Source organism: Carica papaya, chromosome 3 (genome assembly GCF_054855325.1).
Source record: "Carica papaya isolate Zhongbai chromosome 3, ASM5485532v1, whole genome shotgun sequence".
In the NCBI taxonomy this organism is placed as follows: domain Eukaryota; kingdom Viridiplantae; phylum Streptophyta; class Magnoliopsida; order Brassicales; family Caricaceae; genus Carica; species Carica papaya.
This window is the reverse complement of record NC_142311.1, coordinates 1,828,916-1,852,128: the sequence shown is the minus strand read 5'-3', so window position 1 is coordinate 1,852,128 and position 23,213 is coordinate 1,828,916. Positions and strand designations below refer to the sequence as shown.

General features: G+C 35.4%; 3 protein-coding genes, 2 non-coding genes and 1 pseudogene across 6 annotated transcripts; 3 read left to right on the top strand and 3 right to left on the bottom strand.

Annotated features, from left to right (window-relative positions):
• Positions 1-268: 268 nt before the first annotated feature.
• On the bottom strand, positions 269-5,109 carry DIT1 (dicarboxylate transporter 1). The gene is made up of 3 exons (XM_022038465.2): positions 3,929-5,109; positions 2,472-2,693; positions 269-926 (listed from the first exon to the last, which is right to left on the bottom strand). Exons 1-3 carry the CDS (start codon positions 5,054-5,056, stop codon positions 564-566), a joined length of 1,713 nt encoding a protein of 570 aa, XP_021894157.1. The 5' UTR covers positions 5,057-5,109; the 3' UTR covers positions 269-563.
• A 975-nt stretch (positions 5,110-6,084) lies between these two features.
• On the top strand, positions 6,085-6,166 carry TRNAS-GCU (transfer RNA serine (anticodon GCU)). The gene has a single exon. It is a non-coding gene; the product is annotated as a tRNA-Ser (tRNA).
• A 78-nt stretch (positions 6,167-6,244) lies between these two features.
• Positions 6,245-6,326, top strand: TRNAS-GCU (transfer RNA serine (anticodon GCU)). Its single transcript has one exon. It is a non-coding gene; the product is annotated as a tRNA-Ser (tRNA).
• Positions 6,327-7,779: 1,453 nt separating this feature from the next.
• LOC110811815 (transcription factor MYB83-like) lies at positions 7,780-15,236 on the bottom strand. The gene is made up of 3 exons (XM_088214985.1): positions 14,694-15,236; positions 10,594-12,881; positions 7,780-9,203 (listed from the first exon to the last, which is right to left on the bottom strand). Exons 2-3 carry the CDS (start codon positions 10,881-10,883, stop codon positions 8,414-8,416), a joined length of 1,080 nt encoding a protein of 359 aa, XP_088071111.1. The 5' UTR covers positions 10,884-12,881; positions 14,694-15,236; the 3' UTR covers positions 7,780-8,413.
• A 2,461-nt stretch (positions 15,237-17,697) lies between these two features.
• Positions 17,698-19,245, top strand: LOC110811816 (pentatricopeptide repeat-containing protein At1g08070, chloroplastic pseudogene; annotated as a pseudogene).
• A 66-nt stretch (positions 19,246-19,311) lies between these two features.
• On the bottom strand, positions 19,312-23,189 carry LOC110811818 (nucleolar GTP-binding protein 1-like). 2 transcript variants are annotated; one of them, XR_015817557.1, is made up of 4 exons: positions 23,034-23,189; positions 20,431-22,478; positions 19,899-19,944; positions 19,312-19,667 (listed from the first exon to the last, which is right to left on the bottom strand). XR_015817557.1 is itself a non-coding variant. In XM_088214984.1 (3 exons), the coding sequence occupies exon 2, from the start codon at positions 22,462-22,464 to the stop codon at positions 20,440-20,442; it is 2,025 nt and encodes a 674-aa protein (XP_088071110.1). In that variant the 5' UTR covers positions 22,465-22,478; positions 23,034-23,189; the 3' UTR covers positions 19,312-19,667; positions 20,431-20,439. The 2 variants fall into 2 exon arrangements, 1 of the variants encoding a protein (XP_088071110.1); XM_088214984.1 differs by lacking the exon at positions 19,899-19,944.
• Positions 23,190-23,213: the final 24 nt, after the last annotated feature.

The window sequence follows — 23,213 nt, the reverse complement described above, 5'->3', positions numbered from 1 at the left end:
CTAACCTCACTTTGCAAATTAGATTATCAGAGCTTCTGAGACAAATTTGCATAAAATATAACTTCAAATATAAATATACAAAGATTAAAATTTATATATGTTAAATATATAACATAAACCGCAATAAATTTACTTAAAGTAATATAGAATTAAATCACATTTAACTTCAGTTACAATAGAACCAAAAAATTAAAAAATATAATATAAACTGCAATAATTTTATTTAAAATAATATAAAATTAACTCACATTTAAAAAAGATTCAGGCAGCAGAGTAATCACTATGTCATTGATATTCTTAAATTTCAGGCAAATTATAATGTCATGTCAAAATTTTGGGTACAAAATCTAATTTCTCCTCTAAAATATAAACTTTTTCTGGATCAGATTATTTCCAATCCAAAGAATCAAAAGTAAAAAAAAAAAAAATAAATAAAAAAAAAACTAATAACCTTCCCCAAAACCAAACAGAAAACAATGGCAGATTGAATCCTGAGGGCGAAAAACCGAAAATCATTAGAGTATAGCTAATGTTGGTCGGCAAGTTTTATAAACCTTCTTCTTTTACCACAATCCTATGAACTTCCACCAAGCTCCTCCAACTCCAAGCCAGATAAGGATGTTTACGATAGATACTATGAACCCGTAGCCCCACCATTTGGCGAGAGGGACATAGTTTGCTCCGTAAAAAACTGGGGCAGAGCCAATGCCATAGTGTGTGAGCCCTCCCATGAGGTTGGATAGGAATGAGAGCACTACAGCTCCAAAGTAGGGTGGAGTGCCTAGAGCACTGGCAACAGATAAGAAGGCTGTATACATGGCACCGATATGAGCTGCCCCGCTTGCAAAGAAGTAGTGGGAGTAGAAGTAGAGAAGAACCAGAATGCCAAAGGACAATTGCCATGAAAGACCCAACCCTCCAACAAACTGCGGGAAAGAGTTGAATAACATTTCTAATTAAAAATTTATCAGATATTGATTAATAATGATAATAATATGCGTAAAATATCAGGAAATGCGTCATTGGTCAATATCTGATTAATGTAAAATAGTCGGAGCTGATTAATTAGGCAAAACATATTTCTTCCAGGAGAAATTTTATAGTGCTTTGGACACTTCACGCTCCTGTAATAATTTTCTACCATTTCATGGCCACTGATGAATCCGTATAATAATTACATATTATTGTATAGTTCTTTGGTTCCTACAAAAAGTCAAATGATTATTGTACAAAGCTAATCTATTTCATATTTCAATATACTATTGTGAACCATGGTAGTAAACCCTTCTTCTTGAGATTGTGGAGCAGAATATCAGAAAACACGATGCAGGAACATGCAGTCTAAATCCCAAATTCAGAATGAACTCTCATGAAAAATTCTATGGAGAGAAGGGTTGCACAATTCTTGAAGACATTCAAGAAAAAGTACAAGTCCACTTCTGCAGACACCCAAATTAAAATGGATTCTGATATCTTCATATAAGAGTTGTTTCAGTCTTTAATATGACCCAGAATACCACTCAAAAAAATATTACCCAGAATTGATACTTATTAACAAATGCATGTAAAAGCAGCAAAGAGAAAGAAAAGAAAAAACACCCCAAGTGATTGAGAGGACGCATTCAAACCTAGAAAAACTTTGCATTTTTTATAAATAAGCAAGAAAGCAAATTGAAGCGAAAAGATGGTAGGTTTTTTTCCTGTTATGGGGCTTTTAGAGTAAGCAACAACAATCACATGAGTTTGGGAAGAAAAATATATTTTTCAAATACATCTAGAACATGCAATAGCTATAAATTCCTGGAAACTGAAGCGCAGTTTGATTTGTCAAACTTTCCATTTATACAAGATCTAGAAGAATAATGGCATCGAACAGATGAAGGTGTATAAAGTCTCTAAGACTATTGTTTGTGCTTTGATGACTTTTCCTTAGCTTATGAAATATTTTCTTTTCAAAGAAAAGAAAGTTGGTATTTCTTTTTCTTCAGGACCACAAGTTCTTGAATTGAGAAAGATATACTGTGGATAAACTACTATTGAATTATAAATTCTCAAAGACTATTGTTTGTGTTTTTGATGCCTTTTCCTTACTTTATGGAGTATTTATTTTAAAGAAACGAGAATTAACATTTCTATTTCTTCAGGGGCACAAGTTCTTGAGTTGGGAAAGATATCCTGTGGATAGATTACTATTGAACTAGTCCTAAGTACACTGACTCCACAAAATTTTCAAATTTCGATAGTGAAAATTCTCATTTTTTTACCTTCCTAAGTGGAATGAGACGAATTCAAATAAATTCAGGAATGCTTTTAGTAAGATGAAGAAAACAATCCAAGATTAATTCCAAAAAACACAATGGGAAAACCATATAAATGCAATTAGTTAAGTTTATATATATATATCACAAATTGCAGCAATATAGAGAAAGGCAGGCACTACTATGTAACAGTAAGAAGGCAATGGAACAAACCTTAACGACAGTCTGGCTGAACCACGAGATGAGACCATATTTGTTAAGGTACCCCGCCATAGCAATCAGTGCAGCAAACCACGTGAGTGTATCCCATGCAACTGCTTCGGACAAGCACTCTTTCCATGTAACAACGCCAGTCACAAGAAGGATGGACAATCCAAGAATGGCAGCAGTAACAGCATCCACATTCAGAATTCCCCCAAAAACCCAGAGCCCAACCTGATACAATAGTCAACAAGGCAAGAGAGTACATGTTACTACATATATTGCACACAGCATCATGCCAGCTTGTGCACGTTAAATTGTTACTAAATGATTTTTTTACTTACACTACCATAAACACTTGCCAGTATCTGCACAGTAGCACGTGATCTGATTGGTGAAAAGCTTATAGATTTATGCAAATTGAATAATTCAACTGAAACTACCGTTTTTCATTATGCAAATTTGAGGAAACCATTTAGTGATTATGCTAGCCATGCCAAATAGGATTAGGAGGACAGTGTTCTCAAGCAGAGAAAGAAAAGAAAAAAAGAAAAGGAAAGAAAAATGCCATCTGGCCCCTCAACTCTACAATATCAATCTCACATCACAAGTTGGTAAAGAATGCACAAAACTGCAATCAATGCAGTCACATACTATCTCCAAGACTCCAATTGCTTTCTAGTTTCTTCTCCTCCCGAAGGGAAACAGAATGGACGATTTTTTTCTTGAGAAGAAAAAGTGTTAACAGAATGCACAACTTGAACCCATTAAGAATAATGGCAATTTCTGCAGATGAATTCCTAGTAGAATTTCTTTACTCTAAGAAACCTGAGTGTACAGAGGAAGGATAACATATGGGATCCTTACAGCTACCAAAGTTAGTACGGTGGACCACGCTAATGACTTCTAGTAAAAACGAATATGATCATAGGACAAGTGATTATCCATGAGTGGTTAGTGGTTACACGCAACAGAGGTTCAATTCAAGCATGCATAATTTTCAACCCAGGAAGCACTGGCAACCACAACTTGAAGATGCAGTGTCAAGGTATCCTCTACTTGTCTTGTTCCTATCTAGTGGCTTCAGTGTCATCCAGAAAGTGACAAGGAATGTAATAATTATCTATCACGCAATTAGCTCATTTCAAATATTGGTAAGGAACAATAAATTTTATTTAATTACAGTTATCGTCTTCCACCTTATTTCTTTTTCGGAGCAGCTAATAGTTTTTAGGTTCAAAACTGACCATAAAAATTATTTCTAATTTCCGGGGGGTAAAAAAGCGCAGACGCGACGAAGAAACATAAACCAGAGAGTTCTACCTAAGCAAATACTAACAAAGATCAGAAACAAACAGGAAACAATCATTACAAACCAACTACGAGAAATTGTCGATTCCCATAAATTTAAAGCTTATGAAAACGATCAGCATGAAGTAACAATCCAAAAGCAGAGTATAATAGTATACCGTAACAAGCAGAGTCCCGGCCATTATAAGCTCGTTCTTGGACATGGGTCCCATTTTCTCCAACCTCTCCTGGGCCAACTTGGGCGCATCGGGGCTACTCTTTATCGATGGCGGATAAATCACATATAAAAGCAACGGTACCACAATCAGTGACACCAAACCCGGTACAATGGCGGCCTTAGCCCAATCTGTCCACCCAATCGATTGCTTGATGGTGTTGTAAGCCAAGTTGGCACTCAAAGGATTCGCCGCCATTGCCGTCAAGAACATCGATGAAGAGATCACGGAGGTTTGGAAGCAGGTCAGCATCAGCCACGATCCCAGCTTGTTCTCCGTTCCGTCTCCGGCGTTACTGCCGCATGCGACGCACAGAGATTTAACGAGAGGCAGGAAGATCCCACCGGCTCTGGCGGAGACCGAAGGAATCGCAGGAGCGAGGAGCGCTTCGCTGAAGACGAGACTGTAGCCCAAGCCGAGAGAGGAGCTGCCGAACAACCGTACGAATTGGTAAGCGATCCGGTTGCCGAGACCCGTCTTGATGAAACCACGAGCAAAGAAAAACGCGAGAGCAATGAGCCAGGGAATTGGGTCGCCGAAGGCAGAGAACGCAGCGGCGAACGTAAGGGTTTTAGTAAGCACGGAAGCTCCGAGGCCCAAGAGAGCGACGGCGCCAAGAGGTAGCGGCTGGGTGATGATCCCAACGATAGTGGCAAGAAAGATGGCGAGAAGCTGCCAAGCTTCACGGGAGACCCCGGACGGAACAGGAACGAACCAGAGAATAACTCCCGTAGCGATGGACGCCAAGAGTGGCTTCATTGCGGCGCCCTGCCATGGCTGAGAAGCTGGCACTGGCGCCGCGGGAGCAGGGGTGGCAGCGGCAGCCGACGCTCTCACTTTAGATACCGAAAACCTGTTCTTTCTCGCAGGAAGAAGAGAAAGGGATTTAGAAGAAACAAGAGATGGAGCTGGTTTAAGAGACGGAGTACTGAAAATTGGTCTGAGGATATTGGAATTTCGCAAGGGAGGGGTCGATGATCTGCAAAGAGGCGTTAGAGCGGAGAATTTGAGAGAACGAGATCTAGAAGGGAAGGCGAGAGAGCAAGAGGAGGTGAGAGGAAGAGACGCCATTGTTAAAGTGCTCTGAATTTCAGAGCATGAGAAATGGAAATGCGAGGAGAGAAAATTCAGTTAATATGTTAAGAAGGGCAAACCTGTGAATAAGAGGAAGAAGAGCCGTGTAAGTTTCATCGAACGGCGGATACGGGGTTAGGAATCTACGGTTAAGATTTAAAGATGGGACAAGAATACCGTATTTGAGGTTGAAATCTCCGCCTTCCACCCTCTTGTGCCCTTTTCTACGGGCGGGCCACCCACCGGCCAGCTAGATATTCTTCAGAAAAGGAATTATAGCATACATCGCCCCCATAATAAATAAAAAATTACGGCCGTGAGATCCGATGACTTAGTTTATGAAACAAGTCAATTCGGAATGAGGTTGAAAAGTTGTGAGGTGGAGAGTTATGACTGGTGGATTTTGATTTGTGAGGTGGGAAATGAACGGAAGCAAAATGACGGTGCTGCCCCTTGCGGAGCGGGGAGGGGCAGCGAATAGGAACCACATAAATGCACTAGCAGAGTTCAGGAGGGGAGAGATTGTCTGCGGGTGATCTTGAAAGGTTGCAGAGAGTTTGAAGTGAGGAGGAGTCAGTCAATAGTGACACGTGGCATGTGGGCCACCACACTGGACTGATGTTGTGTGGCTTTTTGTGGGATCCAATAGTCAATTAAAGAGACGTGTCTTTGATTTCGGTTTTGGGCTCGGGTAATGGACAGGGCTTGATATTTGGGATGTGGCCTTTATTACATATAATATAACTGTTTATATATAATATATATATATACACACTAGTATGTTATATGCATACATAAGAATACTTTACAAGTATATATACACACAATAAATGAATAATAGTTTTGTACATAAAATAAATGGTACTTATACATAACAGGATACATGATATACATAAAACGGTACTTATGCATTTAGGACACTTCGTATATGTATAACTGTTTATATACATAGTTACACATATATAACACGTGGATATTTTTTAATGCGTAGCCTATAATTCATAAATATATACACACTAAGAAGTGTCGCTTTGGCCGAGTGGTTAAGGCGTGTGCCTGCTAAGTACATGGGGTTTCCCCGCGAGAGTTCGAATCTCTCAGGCGACGCATTTTTATTTTTCACCTTCCAATATTTATCGCAAGCGGACTTCAAGTTAATAATGATTTAAGCTCGAGGAGACAAGCGTCGCTTTGGCCGAGTGGTTAAGGCGTGTGCCTGCTAAGTACGTGGGGTTTCCCCGCGAGAGTTCGAATCTCTCAGGCGACGTATTTTAAATTTTTACCTTAATTGGACCTCGGCCCTGAAAGAACAATCATTTTATGGCCTCACTTGGTTTTGTAACTTGTAGTAGTCGTAATGGACCGCCCATGCCTTTACATATATATATATATATATATATATTAATTTTTAATAATTTAAATTTGGGTCTATTTTTTGAAATATGAAAACTTAGGTCAAAATTCCTAATGTGGGTCAAGCTAAGCTTGAAACAAGACAAGAGCATAAAATCCAATATAAATAAACATGAAGATATTACTTTTTTGTGGTTGAATTTCTATATTTCCATAAATTTATGGGACACCCTTTTAAAAATAATTAAAATTAAAAAAAAATAAAAGTCAATTATTTAATGTATTGTCAAATCTCTCCTCACTAACAATAAAAATCAAAGTAATTATTAGACACATTTTTCTTTCCAAATTAATTATGCTCGTCATTTTTATAACAATCACATGTTAGTTAATGATCACATGTTAAAAATCTGAAACGAAATGATTTGGGTTACCACTCTCTTTCAATTTTTTTCTTAAATTTATTTATTTATTAACATAGGATTAAATAAATATAATTTTGAAATTTATTAATTTTAATCGTATAATATTTATATCTACTTCATATTTCTAGCTTAACAGTTTCTTTTTTTTATTTTAATAAAAGGTACATAATAAATAACCTATAAATGATTAATATATATTTATTTAATTATATCATCATAATTATTTAAAATGGTATTATCCATGTTGTAATGAAAGTTAATTAAATAATACTTTTCCTCTTAAACTTTTGATCAATTTCACGTCACTTCTTGCCCAAGTTACTTCAACCCTTTTTCTAATCTCCCCCCCCCCCCCCCTCTCTCTCTCTCTCTATATATATATGTATATGTATATGTATATGTATATATGTATGTACGTATGTATGTACGTATGTTCCTTCTTTGCACTAATTAAAATTTTTAAGTAATTTATAGGTGGAGGGAATGATAATTAACCTTTAGAATCCAAGCATTAATTCATAACTAACCAGCTATTAATAAGTTAATTAATTTGAGGGGAATATTCAAAAGCAAAATGACCCATTAACTCTATCAAGTCTCTCCACCGTGATTTTTGCAATTAGAAATTGACATTTCAACCAAGTTGTTAAAACCTCATTATAAGTAAACCCTAATAAAATATCCCGAAATATTATATGTTACTATAATTTTATGCCCAAAAAATTTAAAAAAAAATAAAATCAAGAAAATTGTGTATACAAAAATATTATATACTATTACTATAAAATATCTTTATAATAGTATATATTATAAATTGAGTTTGTTTAGAAAATATTAAAGAATTATAGTGAAACATTATTATATTTGAATATGTAGGAATATGCTTTAGAGAGAGAGAGAGAGAGAGAGAGAGAGAGAGATTTTCAATATCTGCATCAATGTGTAGGAATAATACAACCCTAATTATATATCTTCCACTAGTTTCATGACAAACATAAAAACTCAGTATATATATGGTTTTGTATAATCATTCCTGCAACTTATACAAGTACATGCATCAAACTTTTGGTGTTGTCCCTCTCTGTGCTGTTATACACATTCATATACATCCCATTCCCAATATCTGTTGCAATTATTATACTAGGCCGGCGCTTGTGAAATGACCACATTCTCCTCACAACCCAACTCGTAATCCAATTACAAATACAAGACTATAATCATCACCGTCTGTGCTCTCTTATTCACTCTAAATCCAACTCCACCTAAAGGGTTTATCTATATATGTATATGTAACTTGGCTTTCACAGCACAACAAAATATAGTACAGCAAAGTACAGTACTTCAAAGAAGGTCAGCTTATGAACCCAGCAAGACCCACAAGCTTCAAGAATGACCTGGGTAACTCAAGAAAAGGTTTTCCTCTATATCTAAACTAGGAGTTTAGTATAGTTTTCATGAAAATATAAGTGGGTATATACGATATATGTGTGTGCGTGTGTATATATATATCAACCTGAAGAGTAGTTAAAAAAAAAAAAAAAAAAAAAAAGAGGAAAAGTATTAGTATTATATATGGCTAAGGTTGAAATTCAAGAAAAGGAAAGGAAGGGACATCTTTCATCAAATCCTCCAAGTCCCACTCTCCTAACTTGAGCTGATCTTCTTCTACCCATAAATTCCCAACCCCAGCTACGTTCTCTGCAACTCTCTTGTTGTTATCAAAGCTGTTTGTGGTACTCATAAAACTGTTATTATTCAACTGATCATTGTTAGAAGAGTAATTATTAATGTTAATCTCCCTGTGGTGATAATCAGGTGTGGGATAATTCTCAGTGGTAGATATGCTGTTTTCTTGCAGTGTCTCTAATGGCGGAATATATAGATTCCCAGCTACTCCAATATCGTTAACACAAGGTTCTTGTTCGTATAAAACATCAGCACATACCCCAATTTGAGCCAGGCATGAAGGCGTTGTTGCTTTCGGGTAAAACCCGCCACCAGCAGAACCAAAAATGTTCAGGCTACGATCGAGGACAGGTGCCAATGGGTCGATCATCATGTGGTTGAAGGCCATAGCTTGCATGGAATTAGGTGGTGCTGACATTGATGATGATGTTGAGGATGAAGAGTCAACCATGTTATTATACATAGCCATATTATTGCCGTGTTCTTGCAGGGAGATAAACCCTCCTGATCCTCCAGCAGCCGCCATGACAGGATCTTTATTAAGCTCAGTCGATGAATCGCTTGTGTTTGGTGAGGCAGTGGATGATAAGTTCTTTAGCCTTTTCTTGATTGTTGAATTCCAAAAGTTCTTTATTTCATTGTCCGTACGGCCTGGCAAGCGAGCCGCAATTTGAGACCACCTGTGGAAGAAAAAAATGTCTGATTAAATCAGTTTTCAAATGCATGGTTTGCATGAAAACTTAATATTTACTTAAAATAAATAGAATGAGTAACTTGAACTCAAAGAGGAGATAGAGACAGCCGGATTATATATATATATATATACACACATATTTACACTTACATAGATACATATATATAGCATTATCACCTAAATAGCTAAACTAAATTTTATTGATATTTTGTAAATGCATGGATTGCATGGAAGTTAATTAAATCCTAGAATAAAAATAGGGTGATGAGTGTTTTAGACTCAAAGGGAAGATTGAGACACCAAATGCCCAACCAATTTTGTCCCTTTCAGCTTAAGTCCTCCTATATATGTATACCATCAGCACACACATATATGTATATATATATACATATATTTTGATGGTACATACACAACATATCATAATACAAATTGTTATTAGAAATACATAAAACAAAATTCGATTTGAACTTATAATTTTTTATAAGAAAGAGACCGAGTAAACTAATTTAAGGACAAACTTCCGATCACGATAATAAATTTCAAAATTTTTATTTATAAAAATTATAAATAAAGAATCAAATCAAGTACATACAGAATACAATATTAATATACTGAGTCAATTAAGAAGTACTGTGAGTAGAATAATCTAATATAGACTCAATTGTCCAGTAATATTAAAATAAATTACATTGCAGGAGTTTAATAATATTAATATTTAATTACTACTCAAGTGTTACACATGTAACATTCCTCTAGATAAATAACCAGTAAAATCAGTAAGCTATATTGAGGAGCATGTGCATAATCTTTTAAATTAAAGCATACACTTACTTTTGTCTTCTTTGCCCACCAACCATCTTAGAATCCTCTACTTAGGGCTTTAGTTTTCTTAATGTTTAAATTACTCCAACATCATCTTTTTCTTTTAATTTCTTTCCACAGTCTAATGCCAGTAGCTACATGTGTGTATATATAGTGTGAATTTATTATGTATATTTTACAGAAATTGACCTCTTCTTGTTGAAAATAAGACTAGATAATGGTCATTTTGTCAATAAAAGGATTAGGTAGAAGACATTGACCCTAGAAATTATTTTATGAATGTGTGCAAGCGTTGCATGTGTATGTGCATGTAATTAGATATATATATATATATATTAACTATGGCTATGTTATTTTACAGCTTCCTCAGATTAAAATTCAAGAACTCTAACAAGATTGATAAAGAAAGACTAAGATCATAAACAATGCCTCCATCACATGTATAAAACTATATATCTTCCTGCGACATTTATAAGCAAAAGTGATATATGTACACAGACACACACAATGAAGCAGAAGAGAAGAGAAGAGAAGAGAAGAGAGATGAACAGTACCTGTTGCCAAGAAGGGAATGCAAATGGATGATAAGCTCTTCTTCTTGAGGCGAAAAGGCTCCTCGCTTGAGGTCGGGCCTAAGGTAATTTATCCACCGGAGACGGCAGCTCTTGCCACACCTCTGCAGACCAGCATTTCTGGCAACATCACTCCAACAACCTTGGCCATTTCTTAACATGTAGTTCATGAGCTTGTCATCTTCTTCTGGTGACCACAAACCCTTCCTGAGCTTGTTATTGTTTCCGCCATTGTTGGTCTTCCCTGATAGGTCTGGTTTCCTCATTTTCATCAGAGAGGCTCTTCAGATCCTGTCTCTTTAAGAGGATAATATACGATGGATTCCCAACTAGTTTGATGTAAACCAGTATGGAGACTTTATAGAAATGTTAAAGATAGAGGGGGAAGGAGGAGGAGAGGAAGGGAGGCAGAGAGAGAAAGAGAGAGGAGGCTTCATAGAGTGGAAACTATGATCATGATGATGTTGATGGTTGTGGGGTTTGCTTACATTACAGGGAAGAGAGAGAGAGAGAGAGAGAGAGAGAGAGAGAGAGAGAGAGAGATGGTGGTTAATGGGTCTAAGTGAAACGGTTTGGAGAGGGACCTGATCAGGGAAAGTAAAAAGAGAGGCACTGGGAAAATTACCAAAATGTTCAAGAGTACACTCCAATAATTTTCTCATAAACAGGAATCAAATTCGGTCTAAATCACTATTCAATAACGTAATCAATGAATAAAGACTCGCTAGAAGTTCTAATAATAATTATTTAAAATATTAATGTTTACAATTAACATTATAAATTTAAATATATTTTAACATTAACCCAGAAATTATTATTTTTCTAAAGAGTATATGTGAATTAGAAACTATATTCATGAAAATTTTCAGATAATCTGTATCTTGGAAGGACTTGAAAAATTACTATAGAGAGAGAGAGAGAGAGAGAGGGTGGTGATCTTTGTCTCTAACTCTGTGATCTTTGTCTCTTTACTACAACATATTTCTTCGTTTACAAGATAATAATCATACATAAATGTAACATTAGAGACCTAAACAAATACCAGTTTGTTTTATAAACAAGCCAAGCTATTAAAAAAAAAAACAAAAAACAAAAAGAGCAGCCAACCAGAAGACTTAGCCCGGCTTTATACATACATATATTTGCTTCCACTTCACATAATTGATTCCTCATGCATCCACACGTGTATTTGAAGACATATAATATATATACACAAATATATATATATATATAGCTAGTCATTTAGATACAGATTAATCAAATAACACTAATACATGCGGCAACATACACGTGGCTCACTCTTGATTAATCTACATATTTCGGTCTTTTTAATTTGGTAATTGACAGCAGACGTCAAAGTTACAAGTTTAAAACGAAAAATTAGAAAAGAAGCTAGCTAGCTAATATGAGAAATATTTAATCTTGTGTTCTATATAAATACACTATATGGGAAAGGTGATAAAAGGATAGATATAGACCTTTCCCATAATTTATACATATATATATATATATATTGCTAATATAGTTTCGAAATGGAGGTTGGTAAGATAGTTAACTTCTTCCTTTCATTTTCCATGCGAACCATTCTATAGAAAAATTATAAAATACTTCATACATTTAGATTAATAAGAAAATCACATAATATTTTGTTATATAATTTTTTTTTAAAAAAAAAAAATCAATCAGATTTGTAGAGTTCCTAACTCATTAATTTGTGCTCCCGAATATCTTACGAAAACTTCGACTTTATATTAGAACTCAGAGAGAATTATTATGGAGACAGAAACAGTAGCTCCAATAACATATATGATGATACAAGATGTTTATAACAATGGTGGAAATAATTGAGAGATGGAAACAGTTAAAGCACTAATTAATAATCTATGAAAAATAGATGGGAGTTTGACAGTGATTTAGGACAAACCCAGGTGTGAATTATGTTAAAGGGCAAAAGTTGATCAAGAAAGTTAAACATATTTTGTGATTCAAGTAAGAGATTTTGTTTGTTTTCCCCCGAAATTATTATAAAATTTTTTAAAGTTACATACAGCAAACAATTTTATTTTTCTCCAAACCATCATATATATATATATATATATATATATATTTTCGTATATCAGACATGAAATCAATCCCAAACAACAGTACAGATTGGTTAATATTCTAGAAAAGAAATATCATAATCCAACTCATACCTGAATGATATGCAATCTGCAAATAGGGTTTAATCTGGTAAGTGGTGATGATGGCCAATTTCACACGTCTCAGCACTGCATTGGCAAAATGTGAAAGACAAATGATCAAACCGGTGAATAATTGGTTGACCACTACGTACATGGTGTTGTCTGGGAGAGGACACCTTGACTACTCAGTAACGAAGATTTCTGGCTCTTTGTCTAGCAAAAGTAAACCCTAAAATGAGTAAGTTTTGGCGGCAGCAAACAAGGATTTAGCCGTGACATATGCCATTTATATACCCACAAGCACTTTCTTCATCATCTTTATAAATATCATTTGCATGTATCATTGCTCTTTTTTCATGGTTTTACCACCTCCTCTTTCTCTAGATGCCAAAAAGTCTATAAAGATTTTAAGGCAGTACTAAAAAGTGAAGGAGAAAAAAAAAAAAAAAAAAAAAGAAGAAGCAATCAATTGGAAATCCTGATAGGAACAGAACAAGATATTCACAGTCCATAAAGGAGGAATTGAGGAAGATCATAGAGAGATAATGAGACACAAATAATAACATGCCAACCCAAAAAAAAAAGAAAGAAAAGATTATATTACCATTTTGTTCATAGATGATAAACGTTCAACACGTATAATTTTTTACGATTTATATTTAGTTTATAATCGAATAAATTTTAATCATATATTCAATTTGACAATGATAGACTTCTCTCCTTCTACTCGTTAATTGAAAAATTAAAAAAATATATATTTAAGTTAAATTAAGTATAAAATTGACATCATATTGTAATATTTTTTTATTTTTGATGATTCGCTCATTTATATTATATTTTTATTCGTATTCATAGAATATATATTTGAACCAAACTCAATCTTAATACTTATAGTAGATACTAATTTTTAAATAATAATATAAGATTCTAAAAACATGGATTTACAATTACGTTGAGTATGATTCAAATTTCAATTTCAATATGGATGTGAGTCCAATACAAATGTTGTAGAAATTTGAATAAAAAGAATATTCTAATTCCCAAAACAATTCCATGTCCAATCCTCAATTGACAAATAATGCATATAAATCCATCCTTGGGGAAAAACATATAAGTGGGATTAATGCAATTATGGATTGTACATCTTAATTATAACTAATTTTTTTTTACACATTTAACCAAACACAACCTAATATTGTAAGCTCAAAGTTAACTACACTACCTAATTAAAGATAAGGAAAAGATAATAAACTTGCACTTAAAAAATTAATTCTAGAACAATAGTTCTTAAAATCATAACCATACTGTTATATAACTTTTTTAATATTGGTGTTACGGGAGTGCTAGCTCATATACAAAAGAATTTACATATCTATCGATCAAAGTGTTAATAAGGTTTAAACCTACATATTCGTTAAAAAAAAATCACTTAGAAACTAATACGTATGCGTGGCAATTGAGGATTTGTAAACTGGGTTCGAATCTACATGTATAAGTGGCAATTGAGGATTTGAGAATTGGGTGTTGGTGAAAACAAAACTTCAAAACAGAAATATCACATCATTGATAACTTGCTACTTTGTTAACATTTAGTTAAAACACATCATATTGCATTGACTTCAAATAATCTCATGATGACAATAATTTAAATGAGAACTAACAATGGTGCATTAAATTAGTTAATGAGATAAGTATAATGGAATTAAGCACTTCTTGTATTGGAGAATAAGAGAAACGCATTAATGACATAAAGATTAGGGCATCATGCATCAGTGTAGTAGCAATTAGAAACTATTCCTCTTTCTTTCACAACTTGCTCATATTATATTATTTCAGTACTCAGAGAAATAAATAAGTGAAAAGGGAAACAAAAAAAAAGAAAGAAAGAATCTTTTGTACCTTTTGAATGCTTTTTTCTTACTGTTGGTAGTCCAAAGTTTTGCTTTGTTTTCACCTGTAAATGTTGCTGCAGTTATAAGCAATATTTACTCTTTAGAGATTGGTGGAGAAAGACCTTGTACATCACTAAAGTAACAGAATATATATATATATATATATCAGTAATTGAAAATTTCAGCTTGAAATGTTTGACAAACAATGGGGGGAAAATCAAGTCATCTGAAAGTGAAACCAAACTGTTGTTATTTTACCTGTTCATTTAGAGGATGGAAAATCAGGAGACAGAAATCTTAGTTTAAAGCATGAAAATAACATCCAGATTATGACAACCTTCACCTTTGTAGTGTTTAAAAAAAGAGTTTACGAGTTATATTTAAAATAAATTCATAAATTTAGTGAAATTTATTTACAAATAAACATTTAGTTTAATTAGAATAAAATATAAAATATAAAATATAAATTCTGTTAACGATTAAAAAATTAATTTCGTATCAAATTTTATATGAACTAATAATACGTTTAAAATTTTTCCAAACATAATCTGAAGTTTCATCCTCTTACTTTAGAGTCTGTCCCAAAAGCAAACTCTCTGCATCTGGCTTGGTCCTTGAATCCTCTTCCACAATTCAGCCAACTCAAAAATAAAATGGTCTCTCGGTAATTATCACATATTCAATCCCAATGAAAGTAAAATAAAGATAGATTACAGTTTCATCTATTGTATCATACTGCTAAAAAAAACCAATGAAATTAAATTATGTAATATCAGACTACAGAGGAGTCAATCTGCAACTTATTCTAAAAACTACAGTTGCTTTCAATTATAGACATATATAAGCCATGGACTTTCTCACTTGAATAGTTTATATAACCTGTACAACTAGAACCAGATTTTCACTACAATTTTACCAACAAAGTCAAGCAACTATTTGGTCAGTAAAATTGATAAAATAACGACCTAAAAATTACTGTGGAACATAAGATAAATTCAGGACTTCACTGAGATCACAAAAGATGATTCAAGAAGGCTTTTGCTGGGAATAAAGTCCATCAAAGGAGTACATCTAATAATGCATTCATTAGTCGGGTCATTGATGGATTCTTTTTATCATATAGAAGAAATTATATAAAGCTATGCTGCATCTGAAATGAACTCATTAGGAAACAGAGATAAATTTAGAAGCTCTGATGAAATGTCAAAAGAGAATAACTAAAGATGCAAATATAGATAGAATATCAAGATGGGTTAGAAAAGAACTTTTGATGAATAAAGTATTAAAGTGTATCAAATGAGTATATACCTAATAATAGTAAAGTAATTATGCATGACATTCTCTGTCATAACAGATTACTTTTGCTATTGATGTTGTTCCCCTCGTGCTTTGGAGTCAGATTAATTTCTTGAAAACCAAAGATCATGGCTGTATAATGCTACACGTACAAAGACTCATAAAAAAATTGTTTTCAGATATAAAATTATAACGGAAGATAACATTAGAAAAACTAGCCGAAAAGTAACCCAAACTTGATGAATGCGTAAGCTCCAAAAAAATCTAGATGGAAAGAAAAATTTGACAAAATAGAAAATCTTCACATGTTTTCGCTCTTCTATTTTAGCCAATTGTTTTGTAGAGAAATGTAGCCCGTATGGAGTTCCTCTATTTGAAGGAATTACGTCTCAAGATACTCTTTTAGTATTTTGTAATAATTTAGAAATGTTGTAAGTGATCATTTAATATTAATACTACATAATATTAAATGGTTAAATACATAATTCGGAAAGTTTCTCTTACTATTACTAAAAATAAAAGCATAATCAACAGAGTCCTTAGTAATAACAGTATATACAAGCACATAGAAATAATTTACCAATTGATATCTAACTTTATAACCCAAGTAATCAAGTCCAGGAACACAGCTCTCCAATTGGAAAATCAATGAGTTTCAATCTAGAATTTATTCTCAAATAAATTAGTAATTATGTTAACAATGATTCTTTGATAAGTGTACTGATCAAATTACTTGATGTTGCTTATGAGTAATACAAACATAACTAGGCTTGTACTTTAATCGACTAGATTATGTGCATGGTGCCAAAAGTGTGGTACAAAATCGTGACTAACACAAGACTATGTGCGCATACATACATACATACATACATATATATATGTATATATATAGCTAATGGCGTAGACTTGAAGATGGTGAAGTTACCAACATTAACAAAAGTGTGATATATAAAAAATGGTCAAAGCAGATACCCACTAACCAGAAACTTGTCTTCTATGGCAAGAACTCAAGGTTCGTTTGCTTAGAAACTGCGAAGAATAAATATCCCAATTGTTAGATAAGGGGACAAGAAACTAAAAGCCATGGAGCTTTTTACAGGTTCAAGAAAGACAACTAACCTCCAGAAATGCTTTAACTTGGTGATTGTCAAGGCAAAATGCTGAATTCTGCCAGTTAACTTAGTTGGTATTGCACACACAACTTCTGCCGAATCTTATTCCTATCCGATATTTAGATCAAATTTTAACTCATAAATTTATTTATGAGACATATGTTGAGCTTGAATATGTCATATTTAAAATTGAGTTTTCTATAAAGTATACAAATATAACAATGATAATTGAAGCTTAAACTAAGGGTTCCAAGCACATATATTGAATCTCATCTCCAAATGAGATTCAGATTGAATTTCGTTCATAAAGTTACCTATAAAACACACATATTGAACTCGAACGTCTCATGTTTAAAATTAAACATTTTTATAAAGTGTATAAATAGAATTCTTTTATTTATATTATGGAGCTGCTGTGATATACTCACAATGAGTTAAAATAATCATCCCTCAAATCTAATATTCTCTCGTGACAAGAAATTTCTAGAGACAGATTGAGCTTCCAAGTCCTAAAATCTCAACATAAAATTACTCGTAGGTCCTCCACATACTTGACCAAAACCATAATTCAATAGAACCATGCATTAAATCAAAAGACAGAGCATGCCATTTTATCTTCCTAAACTGACTCTTACCCACAAACAAATAAGCCAAATCCATGCACAAATCATCAAAACCCTGCAACCCCACCACACCTTAAACCCATTGCTGAAGCTCTTGGCAACCTCATCCATCCCGCAAAATGCTTTTCCCCTCTACAACCAAATGCTTCTGCACCCAAATTCACATGACAACTACACATTCAACCATGCCCTGAGGGCATGCACCTTCGTCCATGCCCACCACAAAGGCCTTGAAATCCATGGCCGTGTCATAAAATCAGGTCACTCGTCAGACGTTTTTACGCAGAACACCTTGCTTAATTTCTACTTAACAGAAGCCGATGTCACTTCCGCCCGCAAACTCTTCGGCTCCATATCGTGCCCGGACGTGGTGTCATGGACGACTATCATTTCAGGGCTTTCGAGGTGTGGGTTTGGCGAAGAAGCAATTGTTATGTTCAGGTCGATGAATGTAAAACCTAATTGTTTCACTCTCGTTAGTGTTGTATCGGCTTGTTCTGGTTTAGAAGCCCACAGGCTTGGCAGAGCTATTCATGCCTATTCCGTGAGGAACTTGGAGGAGAGCAATGTATTTTTGCAGAATGCTTTGTTGGACCTGTACGTAAGATGTGGGTCTTTGTTCAGCGCGCAGCTCCTGTTTGAGAAAATGCCTGACAGAGATATCGTTTCCTGGACAACCATGGTGGGTGGCTACGCGCAGAGAGGGCATTGTGAGAAGGCTTTTGAGGTGTTCCAAACCTTGGTGCGAGGAGGAGAAGCTGAACCAAATGAAGTCACGTTAGTCAGCATATTGACGGCGTGTTCCTCCATTGGCGCTCTGAGTTTGGGAAGATGGATTCACGCGTATATAAACACACGGGAAAATGATATTCTGATGAATACTTCTGTGGGGAACGCATTGATGAACATGTACGTCAAGTGCGGGAATGTGAGTGCGACGGTTTCAGTTTTTGACATGATGAAATGCAGCGATTTGATATCATGGAGCACTGTGATAAGTGGGTTAGCAATGAACGGCCTTGGCAAGCAAGTTTTAGAGGTCTTTGCGCTAATGCTGGTTACCGGGGTTGTCCCGGATGATATAACATTCGTTGGATTGTTGTCTGCTTGTAGCCATTCGGGTTTGGTTGATCAAGGGGAAATGTTATTCAAAGGTATGCTTCGGTTCTGTGGGACTGCACCACGAATTCAGCACTACGCATGCATGGTTGATATGTATGGCCGAGCTGGGCTTTTAGAGGAAGCGGAGGCTTTGGCTAGGGATATGCCTGACAATCAGCCTGACAGAACTATTATGGAAACTCTGTTGAATGCTTGCAAGGTTCATGGTGATGTTTTGGGAGCGAGACTGGAGCTACAAGATGTTAAAGGATTTGGTGCCGGTGCTTTTGCATTACTGTCGAATACTTATGCAAGTCTGAATAGATGGGAAGATGCTGGTAGGATTCGGGATGAGATGAGGTGCTGCGGCCTAAAGAAGATGCCAGGCTGTAGCTGGATCCAGGTGGATCTGACAATGCCGAGATAGTTTGTTAAGACATTGTGCTATTCATCTCCAAGAAAATATCGGCTTGAAAATGAAAATTACACTGTGTTGACATTAATTATGTTGTATGATATGATTCAATAATGGACAGAAATGACACTTAGAAGTGAATTCCTGTTTACTGAGCACAATAACAGTAACTAAAAGTCCGAGACTAGGGGTAAAAAAATGGAGAGCCAAAATAGAACACTACATGCCAAATAAGGTTCATGGCCTACAAAATTGACTCGTGGTGGTCTCACACAAAACTGCTGCTTAATCTAAAATAGGAGTATCTGTACTCTTATAACAAAACAGCACAGAGAAGATGAACAATCACTCTCCTCAGCAGACAAACAAATCAAATGAACCGCGCGACTTCTTGCATTAATGTGAAACGAACCAGCACGATGAACCAACATTCCCTGCAAAACCGAATGAATTCAGCACTGACAAACAAATGGAGCAATCTACTAACACCAGATATGTTGAAAGGACAAACAATAATTCTTGCATTAATGTGGATCATATTGCCTGTATGCCAAATCAATTACTAAGAATAAAAAACACGAGGTACTTCATAAATTGAACACCATTTGATTACTACGAAAACTTTGTAAGACATGATTGTGTTTATAAGAATGTATTCTTCTTACATATCTAAATCTGGGTGCAGCAAGTGTAGAAGTTGTCGCAGAAAGGCTGTAAAGGTGGGCATGAACCAATAGGTAAACAGAATAACAATTTAATGAAATTAACTTGTTCCAAAAATGTGAAAGGAACAAAACATACAATGCAAATCAGGGAAAAATGCCTCTACTTGAACCAAAATTGTCCAAGTCCATAGAAAATAAAGGTCATAAAAGTTGATTTAATTGAAAAATATGAGCTCTATATCACCCACGTAAAAGATGACCAGTGACAGAAATAATAACGCTGTTCCAAACTGGAAGTTGCTTTTCTCCCTAGAGCAGGTAGGACTTGGTGATTATCAGTCTCTATCACCTTTAGTGTTGAAGCAAGGATAATCCAAGTAATTTAGAAGCCTATCATATAATAGTTTTCTTCTCAAAAATAGAAAAAAAAGTAGTTCTCAAACACTTGATGAACTTCACCACATGCTGATGGCAATATTCTCACATGCCCGCATCTAATATAATGAACAGAAATGCCACTTTCAATAAGTACCTTGAGTATTCAACGGCGCTGAGTTTTTCCAATTGACCGTTTCCCAGAAAATAAATGTTTAGGTTTAAGTGTAGGTATAACTCTATCAGCTTCTCCACGACGAGCATCCTTGTTCCTTTTCTTGACAGATTTCTTGGCAATTTTAAGAGCTTTGACCTTTTGAGCAGAGTCTCTGAAGCCCTCCCCAGGAACAACTTCATTTGGAGGCCTTGACACTGACCTTGACCGTGATCTGGACCTCAATCTCAGTTTCTTCTTCAGTTGGTTCTCATCCACATCCATACTGTCAGCATCATGATTATCTCCCCGCTCAGGTGATCTCTCTCTTTTCCGGCCCCTAGACTTGCTGCGGGCACGATTAATTGCCAAAGAAGGATCTAGACCCAAAGCTGATAGCTGCCTGCCCATTCTCTCCGTTGTGAACTTCCCATCCTTGTCAAACTTCCTTGGCACAATGGACCTGTTCTGAGCAGTGCTTTTCTTAATCCTGTGCTCTTGAATAAGCAAACTTTTCTTTTTCCTTATCTCTGCCAATGCTTCTTGCTCTTCTGGTGTCAACTCCATACCATCCATTTCAAAATCCTCTTCTTCCTCCTCTGCCTGTCGAACACCTTCTTCTCGTTCCAACTCTTCAAGCCTAAATAAAATATCAGGATCAATGAAGTCATACACATTATGACCATCAAGAATTTCGGGCATTATATCTTCCTTCCATTCATCATCAGCCAACATATAATTCTTCCTCAAACTAGCAGAATAGACGCCAGCACCACCATTCTCATTCTCCAAATCCTTCTCAGTTTTCCTTTTCTCCACTTCAGCTGCTTGCTTAGCTTTAGCCTCCAAAACTGCCTGAGGGATACAAGGTGGCCTCTCTTTTTGGTCCCGAGGTTTCGGTATGGCAACATGAAACCTATTTAGGCAGTCTTTGATCTTTTTGGATTTCATCTTTAGTTCTACCCTCTGATCCAATAACCTTTCACAAGCAGCATTCTTCACAGCAATCACTCCTTCTTCAGTCAAAGTGCTCATTGTCAATAGAACCCCTTCCTCACTTGTAGGCTCACCTCCCTGACCCATCACAGTTTTCGTGGCTTCAGCTTTCATTTCCACGACCAAATTCCTATCTTCATCAGATATGCCATCTAATGGCTGTAAATCAGTCTTGTTGCAGACAATGATCAATGGTTTATTCATAAACAAAGACTTTATGCTGTGAAAAAGTGCTGCCTGTTGTGCAATACTGTAACCACATGAACCTGAGATATCTAAGAAGAATAATATAGCAGCTCGTAGATGTGCCAAAGCCGTAATACTGCACATTTCAATTATGTTGCGATCTTCAAATGGCCGGTCCAAAATACCTGGAGTATCGATTACTTGGTACCGCAGATACTTATAATCTGTATGGCCCACAAAGAGTGACTTTGTCGTAAAAGCATAAGGCTGAACATCCACATCAGCTCTAGTTATCTTGTTCATAAATGAGCTCTTGCCAACATTGGGATACCCACAAATCAAGATTGTTCGAGTATTTGGGTCAATTGAAGGCAGCCTTGCCATATGTTGTCTGATTTGTTCTAGGTAAGCCAAACTAGGGCTAACTCTCTTTATTACAGTACACATCCGTCCAAGGGCAGCAACCTTTAGTGACTTGCATCGATATAAAGAATCACCATATTTCAACAATTTCACATAATCCTTAGCAATCTTGCTGATCAGGTTCCTTGCCGTATTAATTTGGCCAAGAGCAAGCTTGTAGTGATCCTTGTTGTACAACACATGGAGAAGATCCCCATAAAATGGATGGATATCATCCAAGCGCGGGAACTCATCAATAATTGTTGAGAGCTTGTCATGAAAATTCTGTTGAGTATATTTTACTTTCCGCATGTAAAACTGACGGAGGCGGGATATTGCATAACCCTTGTGTACAACGGTAGGTGTTTGTCGTTGGGTACGAGAGAGGATGATATCAATGAAGTCCTTCCCATTGGGGACTACTGTAATCTTCTTAAAATTATATTGGACCATAGTTGAATATTACTCTGCCAGACCAACAAAGAGAACAGTTAAGTTTCTGTTCTTGATTAAAGAGTAACCAATAGGACAGAAGAACAAACGCACAATTTTCTCCTATTTCAGCCCAAAGAAAATCAAAATTTTCATTCATTTGAATAAATATTAACACAACTTTTCAACTAAAATTAGCCCTTCCAATTAAGAGAGTCTTTACCAACATCAAACCCATACAGGAGCAAGACAAATGGAAAAATCATAGCACGGGATAAACAACCAAAGTTTTAACTACTAAACGTCAAAAACTTGTTATCTCTTAAAAGAGTTTTAAATTCAAAACATATGCATATGTTTATGAATATGCATATACATACGTAATCAGTAAATGTGCCAAAACAACCAACTATACAGAGTTTCAACTCGAACAAGAAAACCTAAACCGAAGAAAATGAAAATTCTATGCATATCTATATATAAGGATACTGATAGTTACGGTTCTTATTGCGTACGATTAAATACCGAAAATGAAACCTAGTGATGAAATATAAACATCACGTGAAGCAAAACCTGAGATCAGAACGTACCCGTTACACTTGCTATAGAAGATTGCCGCTGATTTGATGATCTAATAAAGATAGAAGAAGAAGAGGCAGAGTGGCTCTCAGCTTTAGAGAGTTTAAAAGAAGAAACAAGGTTAGGGTTCAGGGTTTTAAATACGTAATTCTCAAGGGGCGCCGAGATTTTGCCGTGCAGGCAAAACGGTG